This window comes from Bactrocera dorsalis, chromosome 2 (assembly GCF_023373825.1).
Source record: "Bactrocera dorsalis isolate Fly_Bdor chromosome 2, ASM2337382v1, whole genome shotgun sequence".
NCBI lineage: Eukaryota > Metazoa > Arthropoda > Insecta > Diptera > Tephritidae > Bactrocera > Bactrocera dorsalis.
Window position 1 is genome coordinate 14,569,125 of NC_064304.1, and position 23,181 is coordinate 14,592,305.

Consider the following 23,181-nt stretch of genomic DNA (forward strand, 5'->3'; position numbering starts at 1 on the left):
TATGGCTCGTAAGTAAAAAATATTTTTTATAGGGTTATAATGAACCTTAGGTTTCCTAATCACCTCTTTAGACCTTACAATATACTTTAGGCTTCTATAATATTTGCCCTAGTTCACACATGGGATAAAGATTACGGTTTGTACTCGATTGGCTAATAGTCACCCTGCCAGCATTAGGTTCAGCATTTCCCTTCAGCTCATTAATCATTCCTTTGGCTTTTATCAATATAATTGAGGCTAAGGCTCTCTATGTTTTCCTTGTCCACTCTCAAACGACTTTCGTCAATACTCGTAATACCCATACAAGTCGTAGAGGACTCATTTGTATCAGTTTTGATGGGATAATATTCCACTTAGTCCCTTTCTTGGCTTATTTTTTAGTATGGTCTTCAATTTCAAACTTCTTTTCAACGGCAGAAATCTGCCGAGTTGACAGTCGCTTGCTGGATAAAAAGCCGGGTCATAGACCGGACTGTCGTGGGAACATTGGTCGTTAACTGGTCCATATTATAACAAGGCTAATCTCCAAGATCTCATTGTCACGTCAAATTTTATGAGTTTCCCAATATTGGTCATATTTCGGGTGTTAGCCGTACAGCATTCTTTACACTATTTCATTGCCAACTTCGCAGCTTTCGTAATAGCAAATACCGCAGCTGGAAATATACGGTAGTGGTCCGGCAACTTAAAACTAAACTTAAGTCGTCAAAGATGTAATATTCAAGAAACTAAAGTACAGAAATACTCTTAGGAACATTTCTAAATTAAAATATCTTGGATCACACGAATAGGTGGGTCGAAATCTGCTACTAAAAATACACGAAAATATCAGGTACTATTTAATCTAAATCTCAACCATGGCTAAAAAAGTTGGAAAACCATGGACTACATTTGTTTAACAAGAACTGAAAACAATCACATGCAAAATAAATCATACGAAAAGTCGATTAAACCATAAATAACACTACCCTTCCACAAATTTTTCGGCTTTGTTATAAATATATTTTAATTTGGATTCTCACAAATTTATGCACAATGTCTATTATAACAAGAAACACCCAACCCCTCACATCAGTATATATATATTTATATATACGAGTATATAGACATGCATGAATCACAACAAAGCAGCGATTTGCAGTTGCCCCACATCAACACTAATCCATCTCAGAAGAGTTGAAAGGTTCGACAAATGTTTGTCAAGTCCCCAGCCTCTCATAAAAAATACAAATGAGCGAACACAACACACACACAAACAAAGCCAGCGCCGAATGAAATTGAAAAATAGATATTATTTGCAAAACAAATGACACATATGAATAAACTGAAACGCAAACTAAAGTTATGTAATGCTGAGGCCGCGTCAGCCATCCTCCACACACCGCCGCCATCAGTGGAGCTCAGGTTCCCAGCAGAGCGCTCAATGCCGCCAACACCGACGACGCATAGGCGATTAACATATGCAAAAGCCAGTGTCTTCACTGCCTTCAGTTCAATGGCAGCACATTTGAATACGAATCCGAATTTGAATTGGAATTTGAATAGTGATGAGTGAATAGCGGATAGTGGATTTCAGCCGCTGGCGAATCATCATCATAAAACTTATGTCGCTGTAGTGACGCGCTGCCGTCCGTCCGTACGAGTAATTTAGGTGCGCCGTCACAACGAACCTCAGCTTTGGCCGCGTCCTCGTCCTCGCCCTCATCTCAGCGGCGCGCTGCGTAAGCCAAGAATGTCATGAATAATTAATGAAAATTCAAACAAGGCGCAGCATTAGAAATAATAAAAATGATGCGTTAGTCAAATGGAAAACAAGCAAAAAAATAATAAAAAATCACAACAACGCAAGAAACCGCAAAACAAAAGTGGAACCTTGACAACGGGCGGTGGAAAGACAATGGGCACACACATATAGGATTCTGTGACACGCGCTAAAAAATACTGTTGAATCGTGGCAAAGAAGCAGCAATGAACAAAGAAACGACGAAAGAAAGAAGTAAACAACAGAAGGAACAACGTCTTATTCGACGTGTATTGTTAAGCCCCGCCCACTGGCACTTGTGTGTAATGTCATTGATAATTTTATGCTTTATCGCTACCCACAATTTTTCTCGGTTTTTTCCTTGCCTGTTTTAGGTAAATTTGTTGACATTATTTCGGCTTTTTGGCATTAGTTATCGTTGTTTCTGGTTTTTTGTTGCTGGTTTTATTCGCTACTTCTGTGGGCTTTGCTTTCAGCTTGTAGTTACATATGTTACCCAGCAAGCGTGAGTTATTAGATCCCAGTAGAGACGTACTTCTCTGAATTTAGTCTTAAATATAATTTACTTCGAACAGTCTCGAACTTAGAACTAGTCTTTTCAAGCGTTTACTGAAATGATTGCTTCACATTAAATAAGTCATACAATTAAACAAAAACGTTGCCTACTTTTATGGCAATTTTTAGCAAAGACATGAAGCTATTTTTAGTAGCTAATTGTCTCCCTGTAAATTAAAGCTTTTTTTATTAGAGACAATTTACAAATTATTGCTCTATAATGTCCTTGATGTATACATACAACTTCGGCCATTTATTTCTAGATCTAATTGTTGTTTCTTTGCTCTAAAAGATTTCGTTCACATATTTATGCATTTTGAAGTAAAATAGGTCAGTAATAGAGAAACAGTTCCTGCTTGGCAACAGAAAGACAGGAGAATTAAAATTAAATGCTGCATTTTTCGCTTTATAAAGAAAAACAAAAATCGTTGCCTACCTCTAGGCACGTTTTAGCTAAGGCAGAAACCTCATATGCTCAAATTAATATGAAAATGACAGAAATATATATCTTTTAAACTTAAACCATTAGAATTTCTGTTACATTATAGTGCTTTATAATGAATAATTATCGAAAAAGCGCACGGTCTTCTAAAATTGCCATTTTGAAATTAATTCATTTTAATTAAGATCTCACTTAGCTCGTTTTGCCTGGTTTTAAACCAGTAGTTACAATATTTAATATTTCAGTCAATATTGCACTTTTAATCTCTCGTATTTTTAAATATTTAACACCCAAAGCTATTCGAGACTTTAGCCAAGCAATATCCTTAACTGGGTTGTGACATTGTCAGGGCGCTCGTTAAATTATAACTGCTGACAGCAAAACATGTTAATTTATCTTAGAAACTCGGCACCGACCTCAGAATTTCGTTATTTTTGGCTCTCTTACACATTTACAAATTAAATGCTAACTCGAATGTATTTTGCTAGAATATATCATACCGATTCGTTTCCCCGAAACCCTCATAGATTTATTATCTTAATCGCCATATAAATAATAAATACATTTCAATAAGCTATTACGATTGAATCCGAGTATGTGTTTTCGTGTGTGTATGTGTGTGTGTATATGTGGAATCAGTGCTTTATAACGGTACACTACGTTCTCTTTAACTGCAAAACTTGAAAAGGGTTCACAGATACTCAGAAATGCATTTACCCTGTGGCTAAGTGCTAGTAAATGACTTCCGCAATGAGATGCAGGCGGCCGTTTCTTGCACACATGGCATGTGTATACATGCGTGTGTATATATACTTTCATATACATATATATCTGTATAAACTTTCATATAAACTTAACAGTGAAGGGTGTGGAAATTGCTCCAATTCGTGCGGCCTGAGCTACGTGCTAGTTGCAGTAGCGCTGTCCCCTCTTCTATAGTAGATATATGTACATAACTATGTATATATATAAATATTTATATATATATATGCTCGTATAAATTGTTCATAATAACGGTAACGCTATAATATATATTTGTCCCTATGCGCTTAAAACTAAGAGCAGCAAAGATTTAACAGTTAAGTCAGGCATAGATATGTTGGGACTATGCTTGTAACTGTTTGCTTCATGGGCGTAGGGAGGAAAATTTTCATCAATGAATCAGTTGTTTTTTTTATTAGTTCGTACCAAAAATATTATAGTATTATGAACAGAAGAAATATATAGCAATACAATTTTGTCAAAATAGCAAAAATAAAAATTGAAAAAAGTTCGTGAAGAACAAAATACATAATATTGTATTAAATCTACGATGGATGGATTTTAAACTATTTAGCAGAAATATGCCTTACTTAAATTTTCGTATAATTTTTGGTCAGAGAACGAAGACTACTTCAAGATCAAATAATGAAATTAATGATTGTCCTAATACAAGGTCGCGAAGTGTCTTTTGCAGAGATTTATATAATAAGTTTTAATTTTTGTTAAGAGAAAAATCAAGCGTCTTCAAATAGCTGTTTTTACGTGGGAAATGTATTCAAGAAGACTCTAGAGTTAGTTTCTTAGAACAAATTATACTAACAACTACTCAACTGATAGTCTCTTACAGCAACAGCAGTTGAAATTTTTTCATTGAAATAAGCATAGCATACCTTTAGGCGCTATGAATAAAAAAAAAACTAAGTTGCATACAGATATTATAAATAGAATCACTGCGATAGCCCAGAGTCAATAATTTTGTAATGTTTGTTGATATTACTCCATTTCTTCTAGATGTGGAAATAAATTGGTCAGGTCTCGGATAATATCTTGATTAGCTTAAATTGGCTAAACCTGTTTAAACTTAGTGCCATTGGTGCATTCCTTTGTTGTATGTAGGTATTACAATGACTTTGAAGAATCCTATTTGGATACATTTTCCATGAATAATCTTGAAACAACACGCATTTAAAGTTTTGTTGTCGTAAACTACAGCTCGTTAAAGAGTATTGGAAACCCCAAGCACGTACACCAAGTCGTATGAGCAATATAGAATTTAAAAGGCACTTATGTGAATGATCAATTCATTCGATGCATAACAGTAACAGCGTCCAAGTTTAAAAGAATTATTTTTATGAAAAAGTGTTAAGACCTAGAAAGAGTGCCAAATTTTGGGTTTATTTACCTTGAAGTTGGATAATTTAACATAAAAGATCAAAAATGTTCGTGTTAAATTTTTGGGGAAAATAAAATTATTTCAGAAACATTTAAATTTAAAATAATAAATAAACAAAATAAATAAATTTTTAGAGGAGCATCTGCACAAAAACAAACAATTTGAGATATAACGAACGCCCTAATGTAGTTGTGAACCAAAAAGTATCATTTAAATGCAGAAACTATATAGAAATAGCTGCATGCGAAAGTAAATGTGCCGCAGCTTAGCTCATTCGCTTATATATGCAGACACGCAAGTACATACACATACATACAGATATATATTATATGTGTGCTTGCGAGTGCAAGGAAAACAACCACAACACCAAACTGAACCATGTTAATTACTCGCCTTGAGGCACTCGAAGAAAACCAAACACAACTTGATTGCATATACACCTAAATATATACCAATGAGTGGAGCGCCATATTATATTACAAGTATATGTGTATGTGCTGCCAGCAACCGCAAGTCGACAACCGCAATGTCAGCCGTATAACGGATGCAACAGCGCTGCGCCGATGCGCCGCTACTGATGCTTCTTCTTCGAGTGCTGGGCGCCACAAGCAACGGTTTAGTTTCCATTTAGTTCTATATTCTTGTTGTTGTTGTGTTTCTGTTTTACGTTCATTTTTCTCGTTCTTTTTTGAAGTGCACGAAAAACCAAAGACATTTACATAAATCGTTTTCCTCTTCAATTGCAGACTCGCCCAGATGTCGACCGGGCACCGAGCAAACGTCAATCGGCGCGCTGAACATGCACTCGGTGCAGGTAAAATGCGAAGTGGATGCGGATCCGCCAGACTCGGTGAAATTCAGTTGGACCTACAACAACACAAGAAATGTGTCGCCGGTTAGTATGACGTTGATTTCATTTCAGCTGTTTGTATTTGTGTGTGTGTGTGTCACTTAAAGTAGATATGTTTCAGTAAGTGGATAAATTTTGTTTCCAATCAGTAACTGAAATTTATCATTGGTATGAAATGGGTGGAGGGAAGGGATTTATGTTTCTTACTATAACTGCAGTTTTATCGTACTAGTTACGAACTAGTTATTTTAGGATGGGTTAATATATGTATATATTTTTAAAAGTTCCATTATTCTGCAATATTTTCTTATTAATTTCCCGTTTCCATTCCCAAACCAAATTTTAATTCTTCTTCTACTGAATAATTTTCAATTCATTATAAGTAAATTTTAAATATTTTGGAATAAAAGTTTTATATGTGTATATTGCTAATAATGATGCTAACTTTTTGTGAGGTTTAAACGCTATGTCATTTATCTACCTTTCCCCTAAAATAACTGCTATTTATCGAACTAGTTACCAACTAGTTACTTTGGGATGAGTTAATATATATAATATTTTTGCATATTATATTATTTTATTCTTTATTATAAATTTTCTAGTTTCATTCCAAAACTAAGTTTTATTTTTTTTTCTCGACTAGTTAAATATTAGATACGGCGCTTTAATTAATTTAAATATTTTGGAATAAAGGTTTTGTATATATTGATTATGTTGCGAATTTTTGTTATTTCTAAACACTATGTTATTCATCTACCATTATCTTAAAAGAACAGGATTTTTATCGAACTAGTTACTAACTAGTTACTTTCGGATGAGTTAGTTTTTTTGAAAACAATCAGTAACTGCCATAATATTAAATTACACATGGACATACCAAGCAAATTTTTACTATTTTTAACATATTTATGCACATACTAAAATAAACTCCTTTGCCGCCTTTGTGTCTTTCCTTCATTTTATTCAAAACGCAAAATCGCGTAGTTGGGTCGCACGTGCCAACCACGACTACTAAAAATAATCTCACTCACTTTTCTTTAAAAACAAAAAATACAAGCACATAAATAAAAATGAAAGTAACTCAATTCCTTGTGGATTAAGCCACAAGTCTTGAAATAAATATATATACGCATTTTTTTTTATAGCTTTCACGCACGTTTTAACCTTCCATTTTCCTTATTATCTGTTGTCTGCGCTGCCACAGTTAGTTAAGCATTCGCTGTTCACATAAATAAATAAACTTTCGCTGAAGAACTCCATTTATGCTTGCAACTTACACTTGCGTGTCTTCAACAAATCCTCGAGCGCAACACCTTCGGGACTCAATTATACCGTTGTGTTTGCAACTTTGGCGCCAGCACTGCTTGAGTCACGCCCACTCTCGCTGCATGCACGCACACATTTATACTCGTATGCTCTCGAGAATGCTAAATAAAAGTGCGACTCTTTTTCATTGCATTTTATTTGAGTTTGGTTTGCTTTAAAGCCACACACAGCAAGCGTCGCCATTTCTACTTTGGCCACTGTCCACTATTGCGGTGGTCACTTGCTGGCGTCGGTGCAGCATGCAACACTGCGCTTGTATATACATATATAGATATATAGCAAGGTTTTCAGTTTGGCAGCGTCCTCTACCGCCGTGAAAGTGTAGGAGACAACTCAGCGACGTACGAGACAGTCGGCAGCGTACGTGACTACAGGAAAATCTAATAAACTTGTGCGACTATAAATTATTTATTCCTTCCTGTGCACAATCCAAACACACATACATATTCATACACTCAAACCCCTCAGCTCTTCATAACTGTGTGGGTGCTATCAGCACTTTTGCAGCTGCCATGTCTTCAACTCCAACTCCGCCTCCGCTTCTACTTCTACTTCCGTCTGCTTGTGGGCGTTTGTGCCTGCCTCTCTTTCATGTTGCTTCGTGTGGCAGCACTGACACTGGTGCGCGAAGAGTTTGCCAGATATTTCATGCTAAATCCACAAGTGCTTACATTTAGAACGACACGCTCGTATTCATATTTATGGAAAATAAATATTTATTTTAATAACTCCATTCACACAAGGATGAAAACTTAAATCTGTGCGCTTTGAGGCGCATATGAGAATTCTACTAACACACACACACACATATATACGTATACATGTACACATTCACATATATACATACAAACATGAAGCCGCATTTCTAAACCCATTCCTTTGCTCTCTATTTGCAGGTGCTCAATTCGAGAATCACTTCGAATGGATTGGTCAGCACCGTTACGTATCTGCCGCAAACCGACTCGGAGCTGATAACGCTCGCCTGCTGGGCGAGCAACTCGGTGGGACGCCAGACCATCCCCTGCCTGGTGCATATACTGCCAGCAAGTAAGTGTGAAATTGAATCGAATTGAAGTGAAGTGAAAATGTAATCGGGCGAGAATTCTACAAAAATGTCTACGGCAATCAAAACCAAACTGCTTATTAAGCTCTCAGGGCAATTTGGCTGGTAAATGTTAATGTTTAAATGTCGGTCAGTTGGGTGCAACACACTAGCTTTAGGATTGAGTGGGCGGCTGTTTGAGGCCCAAAGTTGTCTCAGCGGCTGAAAAGGACATTTAAGTTGAAACCAACCCAATTTGATAGTTGGCATTTCATGAGTTTATCTCTAGAAATTATTTTTTTACTTTTCGGCTTTCATGCTTTCATTGCCGAATTGCAATTTCGGCCACACAACGACATAATAACAATAACAACAAGTTGTTGCATTAGAGTATTTGTTGAATGGCACATTGCTGTGGCGAGTGCTCTTGCAACAAGCAGCTCAAATACTTGGTAAATTTCAATGCAAACCATGCTACACACGCACTCACACATCTCAAATGAGTTGCACACATAATGACGCATATGGCTGCACTTACCGGCTGGCTCTTAAATATGAGTAGCAGTTTGTAGGAAAGCAATTAGTGCCATGAAACTATTCGAACAATTTTTCAAAACCGATAATTATAAAAATTTTCATATATTTCTTAAAGTTGCAAAGGAAAATAAACGAGATGAAGAGAAAGAGAAAGAGAAAGAAAGAGAGAGAGAGAGAGAAAGAGAAAGAGAAAGAGAAAGAAAAAAAAAAGGAAAAAGAGAGAGAACAAAAGAGAGTTGGAACAAAACTTACTTTTAACACTGAATCTTCTGTCCGAGGTTCTCTACCGACTCTAGTTTCAGGCCTTCACATCACTTGTCTTTTAGAGATTAGTTGAAAGGCATTTAGTACAGACCCAAATTTCTATAGACTGCGCTTGAAACATCTTATTGGACATAACTTTGGAGAGCCGGACAAATTTTGAGCTTTACGAAAGGCATCGGTACACGATGGACTTTTCATCTATACCTATAAGTTTTGGTATTTCAAAGGATCGATGTTTCTACTATGCAATTACAATTCTCGTGTTCTAAGCTCCCAAACCCAACCTTCACTAATCTTGCTTTTACTCATTAATATTATAGTTTCAAAACAGCTGTACATTACTTAAAATACAACCCTGTGGTTTCAAAAGCAGTAAAATCCGTTCTCTGAGTTAGTAGTTATTTATTCGCTTATCTTTGTAAAAAACCACATATGTTTCATTGAAAATTTTTGTATATATTTCAAAGTTTTATTAAGATAATCAATAAAATTTTACTACAGGGTGCTTCACTCTTACTAACGCACCGTTAATATAGTTGCTTGTGCACTGTCAACACATAGAGAACCACAAATTTAATCAGTTTGGTATTGTTGTTGTTTTCGTAGACAAATTTTGAGAATGTTTATCACGTGTACACCCAAATATATATATATGTATATATATATGAATAGATGACTTCGATATGCTATCGAAGTGTTTGTAATTAATTATTTTTCCACACACCCACGTCTTTCTTACAGATCCACCGGAGGCGCCAAAGGCTTGCGAACTGCGCAACGACACCGTTTTGGAAGTAGTCTGTGTGGCCGGCAACGACGGTGGTCTCACGCAATATTTCCTGCTTGAAGTAATTGGCGGCGATCCACTTTATGCCAACGATGCGGGACGCAGCTTCGCCGATGCAAATGTGGGCGACAATGAGCTCTCCACCATGAATGATCAGGTACCTTACAAACATATGTGCTTATGCTTCAATATATTTGGCTATTTGTATTTACTTGGGGATGAGTGTTGATGCACATACTTGTATGATTGAGTGCAAATGAAGGCAAATATTGGAAATTATTATCAATCTCAATGGCTCTGCAGACAAGCTGCACACTAATATGAAGAGCTGTATTCACTTTGCGCAGTTGCTTGATTGGGTACAGCATGTGTGTGGATTGCTATTGATTGTTTTGAGTCTGTGTGTGGATTGGAATGTATTCATGGAAACTTGGATTTGAATAGTCAATGGATGAAGTGGAGAGGCAAATAGCTTATAATAATACTGGACTATCGTCTTTAGAGATGATGGTAATGATGGACGTTAGGAAGACAGCGTCTTTTAAAAAGTTGTTCAGTATACTCGAAGACAATATGACGGTGATGTGAACGTGATCTATTCAAAGAAAGCTTTAAAGACATATCATTAAAGTGTATTAAAACTCAATAGTGAACTACGGGTAATGTAAGCAGAACAGTTCTAGGGCTGAGTCAGTATAAAAGAAATATAGAGAAGGTCTACACACATAAGAAGGTTTAGTTTTTTGTTCGAATTATTTTGATTTAAAATTTCTTTTAAACTATATCTACCACAAAAGCCTGGAGAACTCACTTCGACTCATCGTCTACCGATCCTCAACAAAAGCGTGGACATATCAGTAGAAAATTTAAAAAAAATAATCAACTGTAGGCTTTGATCATTGAGAATTAGAGTTACAGCAGAGTTATTTCACCATCAAATCTATTTAAAAATTTTAAAAATCATGTATGGTCCATATGGCACCATAAGATGTCATTCTACAAGGAAAATCTAATGCTAAAATTTTACATCTTGACTATAGAATCGTTCATAAAACATCTTTATATCCTGGACAGTGTGTAATAAGTCCTTCACACCCAGAGAGAAACGACGCAGAGCCCATCAATGATCAGCATGAGGAGTTGAGACGATTCAGCCATCAGTGAAATTACTCACACATTTTTATACTCTCGCAACAAAGTTGCTAAAGAGAGTATTATAGTTTTGTTCACATAACGGTTGTTTGTAAGTCCTAAAACTAAAAGAGTCAGATATAGGGTTATATATACCAAAGTGATCAGGGTGACGAGTAGAGGTGAAATCCGGATGTCTGTCTGTCCGTCCGTCTGTCCGTCCGTCTGTGCAAGCTGTAACTTGAGTAAAAATTGAGATATCATGATGAAACTTGGTACACGTAATTCTTGGCTCCATAAGAAGGTCAAGTTCGAAGATGGGCAAAATCGGTCCACTGCCACGCCCACAAAATGGCGGAAACCGAAAACCTATAAAGTGTCATAACTAAGCCATAAATGAAGATATTAAAGTTAAATTTGGCACAAAGGATCGCATTAGGGAGGAGCATACTTGAAAGTAATTTTTTTGGAAAAGTGGGCGTGGCCCCGCCCCCTACTAAGTTTTTTGTACATATCTCGGAAACTACTATAGCTATGTCAACCAAACTCTTTAGTCATTTCCTTCAGACATTTCCATATACAGTTCAAAAATGGAAGGAATCGGATAATAAACACGCCCTCCTCCCATACAAAGGTTATGTTAAAAATCACTAAAAGTGCGTTAACCAACTAACAAGAAACGTCAGAAACACAAAATTTTACGGAAGAAATGGCAGAAGGAAGCTGCACTCACGCTTTTAATAAAAATTGAAAATGGACGTGGCGCCGTCCACTTATGGACCAAAAACGATATCTCAGGAACTACTCTACCGATTTCAATGAAATTCGGTATATAATATTTTCTTAGCACCCTGATGACATATTCTAAATATGGGCGAAATCGGTTCTCAACCACGCCTTCTTCCAATATAACGCTATTTTGAATTCCATCTGATGCCTTCTCTGTATAATATATACATTAGAAACCAATGATCATAGCGGAATAAAACTTTACCCAAATATGGTATGTGAGCTGAGGTATCCCTTGTGGAAAAATTGTTGTGATCGGACTATAACTTCTCAAGGTCCCTGATATCGAACACGAAGAACTCAGTGCCCAACCTAACCAACCTAATTTTTCACCGAAAATATCGGTAAATCTCTCAGAATTTAATTCTAATTAATCTTACAGCAAAATAAAAAAATATGTAAATGACGGATAATGAAATCTCGATTATCACTTTATCGTGCGAGAGTATAAAATGTTCGGTGACACCCGAACTGAGCCCTTCCTTACTTGTTATGAATCCTTTTCTACCCTCTCGGTTGAGCTTTAGAACTTTCCAACACGCTTCACTTATGTAATAACAAAGCCACTTACACTGCATATAAAGACTACTGGTTGCTCATACGCCCTAGCCGCCCAACGCGTTCCTTTCAACTTTCAGCTAAAACTCTAAACTTTCAGCAAGAAAAAATAATAATAATCGCATAAACATTTCATCATTCAATTTAATTCAATTATTTGCTTTCATTTATATAATATATATTGCCCGATGCTTGTATGTATGCATGTGTGCATTGCGCACATGAGTGAGTTTGCCAACAATTATGACTATCCGCCTGCCAATTCAAATTAAAAACAACTTTGTAACTCATACGGTCAATTATTGCTCAAACGGACTCGCTTGACTTTATCCAGCAGCACGCGTGCCATATACAACAAACACACACATACACGTATGCACACATATATAGAAAAGAGTTTGTGCTGGCGACTGGTGTGTTAGCAGTTGAATGCTTTGGGCATTAGTCAGGGTCAGGGTCGGGAAAATGCTCATTGGCCAACATTCAACTAAAGAATATATATATAAATAACGGTTTATCTGTATATATAGTATATTCAGTGGCAAGCAACCCATAATGCCTAAAGTGCCACATTCCAGCGCCTGACCCTTACTGAAAGCAACAACAATACAAACAGTGCAATAGACAAAAACGACAACAACATCTAAACTGGAAGGCAATAGCCATAACGTTATCATGCTGCTCAACATTACGTAACTATTATTAGTTTCATAGTTTTGCTTCCACTCGAATAGCGAAGAAACAATAAAGCTTTTTAATAAGCCAAACAAAAGCTTTGAATGAAGAACGGATGGGCAATTGGTTCGACGTTCGACACAGCCAAGTGCCGAGTATTTAAGGCCGAGCGAGTAAAGGATGCGCGCACACAAGCTCCAGTCGCACATACAACCCTGCGCATTCTACTCCACAAAGCGCCATAAGCTTGTGTATGTGTATCTATATATATATATATATATATGTGTGTGTGTGCACGTGGGCAAAGAAAGCGCCTCAATGATTGCCAGTTACAAAAGGGACACACAATAAATTACTTCCACTTACTTGAGTGGGAATTTGTGCGTAACCATTTAAAGAGACCGAACTGCTGCTACTGCTGCAACCGCTGTCCCGTTGCCACTGCCGGTTCAGCGCTCTCCGCATCAGCCACGCACTCGCCACTCGAACAATCAACAAATCTATCTACAAAAGCGGCAAACACAAATTGCAACATAACAAGTGCGCACAAGAAAAGGCAGACAATGAAGAAGAAGAAGCAGAAGAAGAATTGTGTGCGCTGATAAGTGCGGGAAGCAGAGGCTTCTACTGAAGATGTAAACAGCGCAGCGTAGATAAAGCAAGGAAAAGTAACTGTAATACTCGTAAAAGCAAGCAGCACAGTCAATGGCTGGCTAGACAAGAATCAACAATAAAGACCATGGCTAAGAACTTCCAAAGAGGTTCCGAACTTTTATTAAGGAAACATGCTGATTACATAAATGCGCTCAGCACTAAATATAAATATAGTATATACAAATGTATATCTACATATTCGGTTATGAGTATTGTAAGGTATTATAGCAACCCTATAGGGAAATATAACCAATTTCTTCACTCTATCTGTTCCACCTTGCACTCAGAACAAGAAACCATGGTTTTTGGCTCACAAACGTCGGATCTTCTCGAGACGTTTCAAGAACCTTCAAACGGAAGCGATTTCGCTTGGGAAGGTCGAGCGGTTTCATTGTAAGATCTCGACGCCAAGTCTTTTCAAGTGGGCCGATTATGTTGACCTTCGAGGCTAGTAACAGAGGGTCTAAAAAAAATCCTGCTCCATTTCCAAGTTCACCTTCACCTAGCTGCTAGGTTTTGCTAAAAGTATTTTATTGGTTAACCAATTTCTCTGCGGGTTAAATATATAAACCTGCGCATATCGGTCATATACATATTTGGTGTATATGTATATACAAATACATATATATAAATCTTACATAAGGAAAAGTTAATATACACACAATAATGTTTAGTGGCACAAGTGGTCAGTTAGGCGTTTGTGGGCAAACAGCAACAAAAATAGCAAAAATAAAAAATATCAAAAATAGCAAAAAACATGAACAACAACAATACAAATCTTAAGCCGTAGACAAAAGATAACACACAATTTTCGATAAGTACAAACCCAACAAAGAAAAGCCAACAAAATGGCTGAAGAAAAATTCGAAGTAGGAAAAAGAATGGCAAAGATCTACGTTGAGCAGAAAGTTTATAATAGAGTTTGCAAGGATGATTAATTGTTTGAGAAACTTTTGCAACTTGTTCGATTATTGCTACTTGCCGCGGCAACAATGTGCCTGCGTCAACTCACTTGCTTCATTTTCCTGCGTTTCGAACGTGTCATTTGGCTTGCTTTCTTTTGCAGCTTAGCGGCAAAACTCAATATGACAGCGTAGAAGAGAGCAAGCAAAATATAAGAATTCTTCATTCAAGTTATCTAACTCATAGATTATATGCTTTGCAACGCGGTGACTCACCTCGACGTTTGACAGTTCTCGTGCATATACTAAAAATGCGTCCGTGGAATATGCAAATCCAACTTAAGTCTGTGGAACGTAGAAGCCTAATTACCAGGCATTTGTCTCACGACACCCCAGACACACAATCAGTCAGCTGCTAGTCGGCTAGTCGAGCGCTTTAGGCGTAATCCTAATGAAATATGACTAGCAGACGCGCTATTAGTTGATGGCGGTTATCTAGCGCTATGGAGTACGATTGTGTATATAGACAGTTACTAGTTTAAGATAGGCTTGAAGAAATTGAAAACAGTCGAAACTTTTTGTTTACGTCAGAGTTAACAAGTAAGGAAGGGCTAAGTTCGGGTGTCACCGAACATTTTATATTCTTGCATGATAAAGTAATAATCGAGATTTCCTTATCCGTCATTTACATATTTTTTTATTTTGCTGTAAAATTAATTAGAATTAAATTCTGAGAGATTTACCGATATTTTCGGTGAAAAATTAGGTTAGGTTAGGTTAGGCACAGAGTTCTTCGTGTTCGATATCAGGGACCTTGAAAAATTATAGTTCGATCACGACAATTTTTCCACAAGGGATACCTCAGCTCAAATACCGTATTTGGGTAAAGTTTTATTCCACTATCATCATTGGTTCCTAATGTACATATACATATATTATACAGAGAAGGCATCAGATGGAATTCAAAATAGCGTTATATTGGAAAAAGGCGTGGTTGTGAACCGATTTCACCCATATTTCGTACATGTCATCAGGGTGTTAAAAAAATATTACATACCGAATTTCATTGAAATCGGTAGAGTAGTTCCTGAGATATGGTTCTTGGTCCATAAGTGGGCGACGCCACGCCCATTTTCAATTTTTAAAAAAAGCCTGGGTGCAGCTTCCTTTTGCTATTTCTTCCGTAAAATTTAGTTTTTCTGACGTTTTTTGTTAGTCGGTTAACGCAATTTTAGTGATTTTCAACATAACCTTTGTATGGGAGGTGGGCGTGGTTATTATCCGATTTCTTCCATTTTTGAACTGTATATGGAAATGCCTGAAGGAAACGACTCTATAGAGTTTGGTTGACATAGCTATAGTAATTTCCGAGATATGTACAAAAAACTTGTTAGCGGGCGGGGCCACGCCCACTTTTCCAAAAAATTACGTCCAAATATGCCCCTTCCTAATGCGATCCTTTGTGCCAAATTTCACTTTAATATCTTTATTTATGGCTTAGTTATGACACTTTATAGGTTTTCGGTTTCCGCCATTTTGTGGGCGTGGCAGTGGGCCGATTTTGCCCATCTTCGAACTTATGGAGCCAAGAAATACGTGTACCAAGTTTCATCATGATATCTCAATTTTTACTCAAGTTACAGCTTGCACGGACGGACGGATCACTTTGGTATATATAACCCTATATCTGACTCTTTTAGTTTTAGGACTTACAAACAACCGTTATCTGAACAAAACTATAATACTCTCTTTAGCAACTTTGTTGCGAGAGTATAAAAATTTCAACTGGAAAGAGAGCCTTGATGCCTTATGTAATGAGAGTCATAATAGTAATATAATGTTTATATTCATAGGATCTAATATAGATCAGTTGAGAGGAAGATTTTTCGGAAAATAGGCAAATACGCAGCGCTACTAGAAATTACTCAATATTTAAAATGAGTTTATCGTCACCCAGAAAAATACCATAATTTTTGTACTGGTTCTGGTCTTTCAAGTACGCCACAATTCATATGTTCCATAAGTCAAACTAAAAATCAGGTATTTTATGCTTACATAGTAGTCTTACAATAGTAGTTAAATAGTCCTATCTGCCAGTTATGTAACCACATGCACTAAAATAAAATGTCCAAAAGCTATGGTCTCATTTTGAATCAGTCTCTGTCAGTTGTGGGCAATAAACATTTTTTGTTTTCCACAAAATAGTTACTTTATGGAAAGTCCACTTAAGAATTTTTGCAACAACATTTTCCCGCACGTCTGGACTATAATAAGTTTTATTATTTACATATTATCATAATTAATCAAAGGTTCCTATTTGTTGCCTACATTTAAGTGCAATATTAATATTCTATTTTTAGCAAAGTCATACACCTTTGAAATTTACGCCAATATCTTTAATTTAAACCGAGGTGGCATCCGGCAGGTTTATAAGAGCCGGGGTCAAAGTTGAACAAATAGCCATCTTTTCGGTGAAAGCACACTTCTCCAGACTTGCTCGACCGATTTCAACTAAATTCGGTTTGTGGCATTATTTAAATATGCGGACCCCAGTCTAATATAGTTCACTATTGACCGAAAATATTGGTCAATGTGTGCGATATATAATTGAAATATTGCATACAAAGTCACCGTGTTTTAAAAATGGGTTGGAAAAGATCAATACTACCCTTAGCCCCCATATACTTAATACAAGCAATTTCGAACTTCCGGTTGACTTTAATCCGCATATACCGGCTAATATGAGAGTTATCTCAATGAAAAGGAGAGAGCGTCTTTTTAGTGTATCTTTGTGTCTAAAATGAATAAAATCGGGTTAAATGAAACCCAGAAAGCATTTAATTAAAATGTGGTATTGGCTAAAATTGATAAAATCGGTTGAGGATAATTTAATATAATTTTTGCTTCGATTGTTATCCATAAAACGATTTTGACTAACAATGAGGTTCAGTTATTTCGCTGAATTTTTAAATATTGCCAACACTTGAAAGTATTTAACCGGGTGGGATCCTTGCAGAAGAATATAAGATGTTCGGTTACATACGAACTTAGCCCTTCCTTATTTGTTTTTGTAAATATTAAAAATATTTTAAGTATTCATTCTGTTAATAAACTTTCTATAATAAAAGTAAAAAAAAATTCCTGCAACTTTTTCTGGAAATTCTTTTTTTTTCGATATTCCAAAGCCAAAGACTTCTAAAGGGGCAAAATAAATATTTTATAAAGATTTTTTGTTAGAAAACAATTAGAAGCCTTAAATTTTTAAGGCATAGATTTGAGAACATTGTATATTATTTAGTTGAAGAAAAGGCGGAAGCCGCCAGCCCGCGAATTTCTTTGCACCAGCAGCCATCATACTTGATTGCGAACTTCGCTTGCATCAAAAACGATTACGGAGATTTATAGCACTTTTTTGTACATTTCAATCGAATTTGCCGAAATCCTTTTCTAAAGCGATTGCAAACGGAAAGTTTTAAATAGTTTCGCATGGCGTGCAATGTTGAGTGGCTTAGTGAGAAAACGCGGCCAGAGTTTTTGAAGACTGTCAAGCACAAAGCGCTGCCATATTTGCTTAACGGCTATTCAATTGGAAACGACTCGACTTCCAAACCATAAATTTACTGCAAACATTTCTCACATTCAAGCAAAATGTATGAAAGGAAAAATAACGAAGTCGAAGCGCTCCTCGAATGATGCAAGCCGAGAGCGCTCCTATTTGGCCGCTATAAAAGGAAACTTTTCGAATAATTTCGCCATGAGCCCACAAATTGCAGGCTGCCAACAATGATGGGCCGGTCAATGGCAGGCTCTGCAACACTTCATCTTTCATTTTCTTATCTGTGCTCACTTTCTATGCCATTATTTGGATGAGAATGTGTGTGTATACGCGTGTGTGTGTGAGTTCGTGCTATTTGCAGAATTTTGTTTTTGAATTCGCATATTTTGCATACTTTCAGGCGACGTCAGCACCGGTACTTCGCATGCAAGAGCCGCAACCGCAATTTCGTCTCAACAGCTTGGAGCCGGGCCGAGAATATCAATTTCTCGTGTATGCCGTTAATGCGAAGGGACGCAGCGAGCCGCCGGTCGTAATCGAGCGTGTACGAGTGGCGGCACAATTGGGACCTTACGGTAAGTCACATTAAATTTTTCCATTTTTTTTGATGTTTTTTGCAGAAATTTACAAACACTCTCAGCTATTTGTTGGAAGCTGTGAAATGAATGTCGCCAAAATGCTTGTATTCGGCTGGAGCTTTCCACTTACACCTTTTGCCTTGTGCCTCTTGCCTCGATAGCTCGGCAACTTCTTGAATTTGCACGTCTTCCACTCAAATGAGTTCACACACTTTGCGACACAGGCAAATACTTGAGCTCACATTTGTATGAGAGCGCGCTTGCATCGATGGCTTTGCTTGCTTTTTCCTTGCTTGTGTGTATGCCAAGTAAACTGCCTGCGCCTCGAAAGCTTCTTTTCATTTGCTCATTCTTCGCTTGGTTGCCTCGGCAGTTCAATACAAACACAATTTCACATCATCAATTCGATTTCTTCGAGTATAACGGCAACTCTTATGGCAATCGCTGCAACCAATGTGAAAAGTTCTACATTAGCTGCCTGCAAGTAGACTGCTTTGCCGCGCTGCGTGCTATTCGAAAACCTGATGTTTTGGCTTGAAATTGTAGAGCCTTTCACTTGCATACTTGCTGATTATTCATTGGGCACAAATTTTGAGCTCTCGTTATTTGATCGTCTAAACCACTTTCTTTTTACGAATTCACATTCTTTCCTGAAGACACGTAGATAATCCTATTAATTGGCACTATCTTTGAAAATATCTGAGAGCGAATTAATAAAGGCTGTTTTGAAGCCAGCAGCTTATACTTTAAGTTTTGTTGTAAACTATGCCTTCCGTTGTTCTACTTTGTCTGTCTTGGAACTTAGAAGCTTCGTTTAGGACAAGTTCTCTTAGCTGTTTTTTTCGGAAGAGTGCTTATTGATCACATGGATGAGGATGCTTAAATCAAAGCAAATAGCAGAAGAAAGTATAAAAACTGAAAATTATTCTCAGAGTGCACGTTTTTTTCCGTTTCCTAGTGGGTTATTGTACTTGTATATCTATGATAGTAAGTTCTAAGAAACGCCATTATGCAGAGCGCTTTAGTGCCACACAGCACTAAAGAAGATTTAGAATAAACCGAATTAACATATACAGATATTTTAGATAATGTTAGCAATCTTTTAATAGATACCAATCTTGTTTGAACTCACACAGTTATGTCCTGTGGGACATTCAGAATCTTCGCACACCTTGATTTCATTCCAAAATATTTGGATTAACAGGTCGCCGAACCTAGCTCGGTCGTTTTTCCGCTTACATTTCCGAGGAAGGTGTGGCCCTGTCACATACATGCTGTAGGTGAGAGGCGGTGAGCTTTTCTACGGATCAAAGCTTGCGGGGAAGGTTGGTGAAGGAATAGATTGTCGGGAACTTTCCATCAACACTAGCTTTAAGCATCCTGACCACTGCAGCGTCTTTATAGTGGAGGTAGCTGCCATAAAGGTAGCGGTAGATCTACTGCTTCATAGCACAGCTTTCTTTAGAGTAGTTTCTATCCACGCCGATAGTAGGGCAGCGATATTAGCCTTGACTTTGCTGACTGGATGTCCAGACTCCTTATAACCAGAATCAACTTACTTTATGATTATACTGATTAAGGTGCCTGGCCAAAATAATATTGCAGGAAACTGTTGAGCTGAGGAGCGTGCAATTACCTCAGTCTCAATAACTGCAACCACCACCAGCTGCGAAGTCGTAAGGTCCTTCTGACACGGAGTGAACCGGAAGACAGTTCTAGCCATTTAGCTTAACTTAACCTGTGATGTTGATTAGTGCCGAGGAAGTTCATGAACTTCTGCAGATGGGTTTTAACTTCATGCTTTACTACCCTGCAAGTGCTAGTAGTAGTCCTCGTCGTTAAAGTACATACAATTTTTTAACTAGGTTCACAATTGAGAAGTTTTTTTTTTATTATTTACCCTCTCATACCTGCCTGTTTTAGGCCTTTAAAGTGCGCCTCATTTATTGCATTACAGCTTAAGCTCAGCTTTTGCAACCACATTTTACCGTAGCATATACAGTTATTCATTTTCTGTCATCCTGTCCTATACATCTGTATGTGTGCGTGTAGAACTTCAGCTTAACGCACACGTACACAAATTGGCACGCGTGCATGCACAGTGAAGCGTTAAGAATTTGTTTTCGCCTTCAATTACGAAAGTGAAATTACAATAACAAAAAATAAAGTATTAGCCGTAAAAAAACAGTATCGTAAGAAACAAAAAATGAGAAGCCAAAAAAGAAAGAAAGAGACAGTCATCAAAAGAAACTCAGGATGCGCCAAACCGGCATTAGTGTTGAAAGAAAGGAAGCTCCGAGAAAGCAATCAATTGATAGATACATACGTATGAAATATATATGTATAAGTAGTATGTACACAAATGTGTAATAAGTAAACGTATGCATATTGTATACGTTCACGTGAATTTGTATTAGAGCAGATATTCCAAGAACATGGGAATAAATATATACATGTTGATATGTACATATGTATGTATGTCAAGGAGCTTATAAGAAAATTATATATAGTAAATATATTCAAATATATATGCTATATGCTATAGTCCAATATCGGAGGTTTCGGCAAGAGAGCTCATTCTTGGCGAGTAAAAGACGTGAGCGAAATTTCAAACCTAATTTCTCAAAAACTGCGAACTGCTTTCTTTATAAACATACAGATGAGCATGGCTAAATCGACTCAGCTCATTATGCAGATTATTTATGTACATTATACATTATAGGGTCTCCGCACACTCTCATATAAAGATTTGACAAGATAAACCACCTTCATGGCAAACTTTATATACCCCGTTCAGTATTTATACCCTCAAATTTTTATAGCTTAATGTGAACTCTACAAAACAAAACTATTGCTATAAATAAATTTGTTTATGCAATATATCTAAATATAGCCTAAGCTGATTTCCTGACACCATTATGCACTCTTCTTACTTCAGAGCTTCAATGGGATCCCACATGCAAGCACTTAACCTCTCACCCCGAGTTGCGCCCATCCAAATGGCTTTTCTTCACTTATTGCCTTACATTTAGCTATAATATATACATACATACATATGTATTTACATAAACAAAAACAGAAATGATTTCATTTGCTGGCGCATTTTTTGCCATAACTTTTATTTGTGTTTTGATTGCTGCTTTATGGCGATTTTATGAGTTGTGTCGCCAGCGACGCCACAGTTCTTTTGCCACTTACAAATATTGCGCTGTAAATGAATGCGAAACACTTGTAAACAGACGCACAAACAAGCGCAGGGAACTTGTTTTTTTCGCAAGCAGAAGATTATGAATATACTGCAAAGATACACACATATATTATATATGCGTATGTATGTATATATTTATATGTATGTGTGTGTGTATGCATTTATGTATGGCTAGCGAGCGCCAAACAGCAACTAATAATTTATTTGACTTTCATTGGTGATTGCCACCACTTATGTGCACATATATGTATGTAGTTGCACATTTGTATAACTGTTTGTGTGCGTGTGCGCAATAAGCTTATTCATCGCTCGTCCATCAGCATTTTAGTACAGTTTTGTACACATTTCATCTCCGTTGATGGCGATATTAATCAATTTGTCCGTGTTTTGCTAATTTTTGCCATCAAATTATGCGCACATGAATAACGGTAAAGTGAAATAATGACACAAATAACGCTGTTTATTGTCGGCATTTTAGCTGAAATACAAATACAAAAGGTATGGCAATGTGTTTTTATACAACTAATGGTCAAATCGCTTTTCTTGCTTTATTCGTGTAAGTTTCATTAGAAGTATACATGTGTGAATGTGTGAGGCATCCTGTGCTGGTATATAGTGATTGAGTAAAGTACGCATACGTAAAATCTTGTGGAAATGAACGGAGTCTATTTTTGTTAAATTTGTGGTCTGATGTGAAAATCTGAAAATATAAAATTTTTCCGAAGCAAAATATTAACATTTTTTCTATAAGGACTCTTGTGAATAATGATTGAGGAGTGTTCAAAAAGTAATGCGAATTTTAAAATGAAAATTTCGCTGGTTTGGAGAGTCAAATATTTTATTATGTTGCTATGGATGCCATACGATAAACTTTTCATCTGCATTCTTTGCTTACTACTTTCGTAGAAGCCGCTAAGCCGAGACGTGTATTTATTGAGCTTGACGATTTTCGTTTAAAAAAAACATGGAGCAAAAGATTTGTTCGTGAATTCTTGACCAAATGCAATACTAAAGCGATGCCCCAGCCTCCCTCTATATGGAATACGCCAGGAGCCATGCTGCGTATGAGTTTTTTGTATTTCCAAATACAGAGAGGACCTTAAAAAGTTCGCTGAAAGAGCTAAAGATTATCCCAATAATCGGGTTAGAGAAGTGGTTCGACGATTTGAACAGCGCTTGTATCAATGCATAATATCGAATGGGGCTACTTTAAAGGCGTTAACATTATTAAAGACGACTTAATAATTTTTGTTTACGAAAAATTTCATTATTTTTAAACAAAGCTCCCAATAAATAATACCAAAACAAAAAAAATATTTCGGTAAATGTTCAAAAATTATCCTACTATCGCTTTTTCACTAAATTATTAAAATAAAAAAAAAAAAAAAAAAATACAGAATATATACATTC

General features: G+C 36.7%; 1 protein-coding gene across 5 annotated transcripts in view; it reads left to right on the top strand.

Annotated features, from left to right (window-relative positions):
- Window positions 1-23,181, top strand: part of LOC105227625 (neural cell adhesion molecule 1) — a 291,474-nt gene that overhangs the window by 216,246 nt on the left and 52,047 nt on the right. For all 5 annotated transcript variants that reach the window (XM_049448693.1, XM_049448692.1, XM_049448694.1 and 2 more), the window contains exons 11-14: window positions 5,661-5,809; window positions 7,987-8,137; window positions 9,675-9,877; window positions 18,386-18,560. In XM_049448693.1, the coding sequence (XP_049304650.1) occupies window positions 5,661-5,809; window positions 7,987-8,137; window positions 9,675-9,877; window positions 18,386-18,560 (678 nt within the window). The remainder of the gene's footprint in view (window positions 1-5,660; window positions 5,810-7,986; window positions 8,138-9,674; window positions 9,878-18,385; window positions 18,561-23,181) is intronic.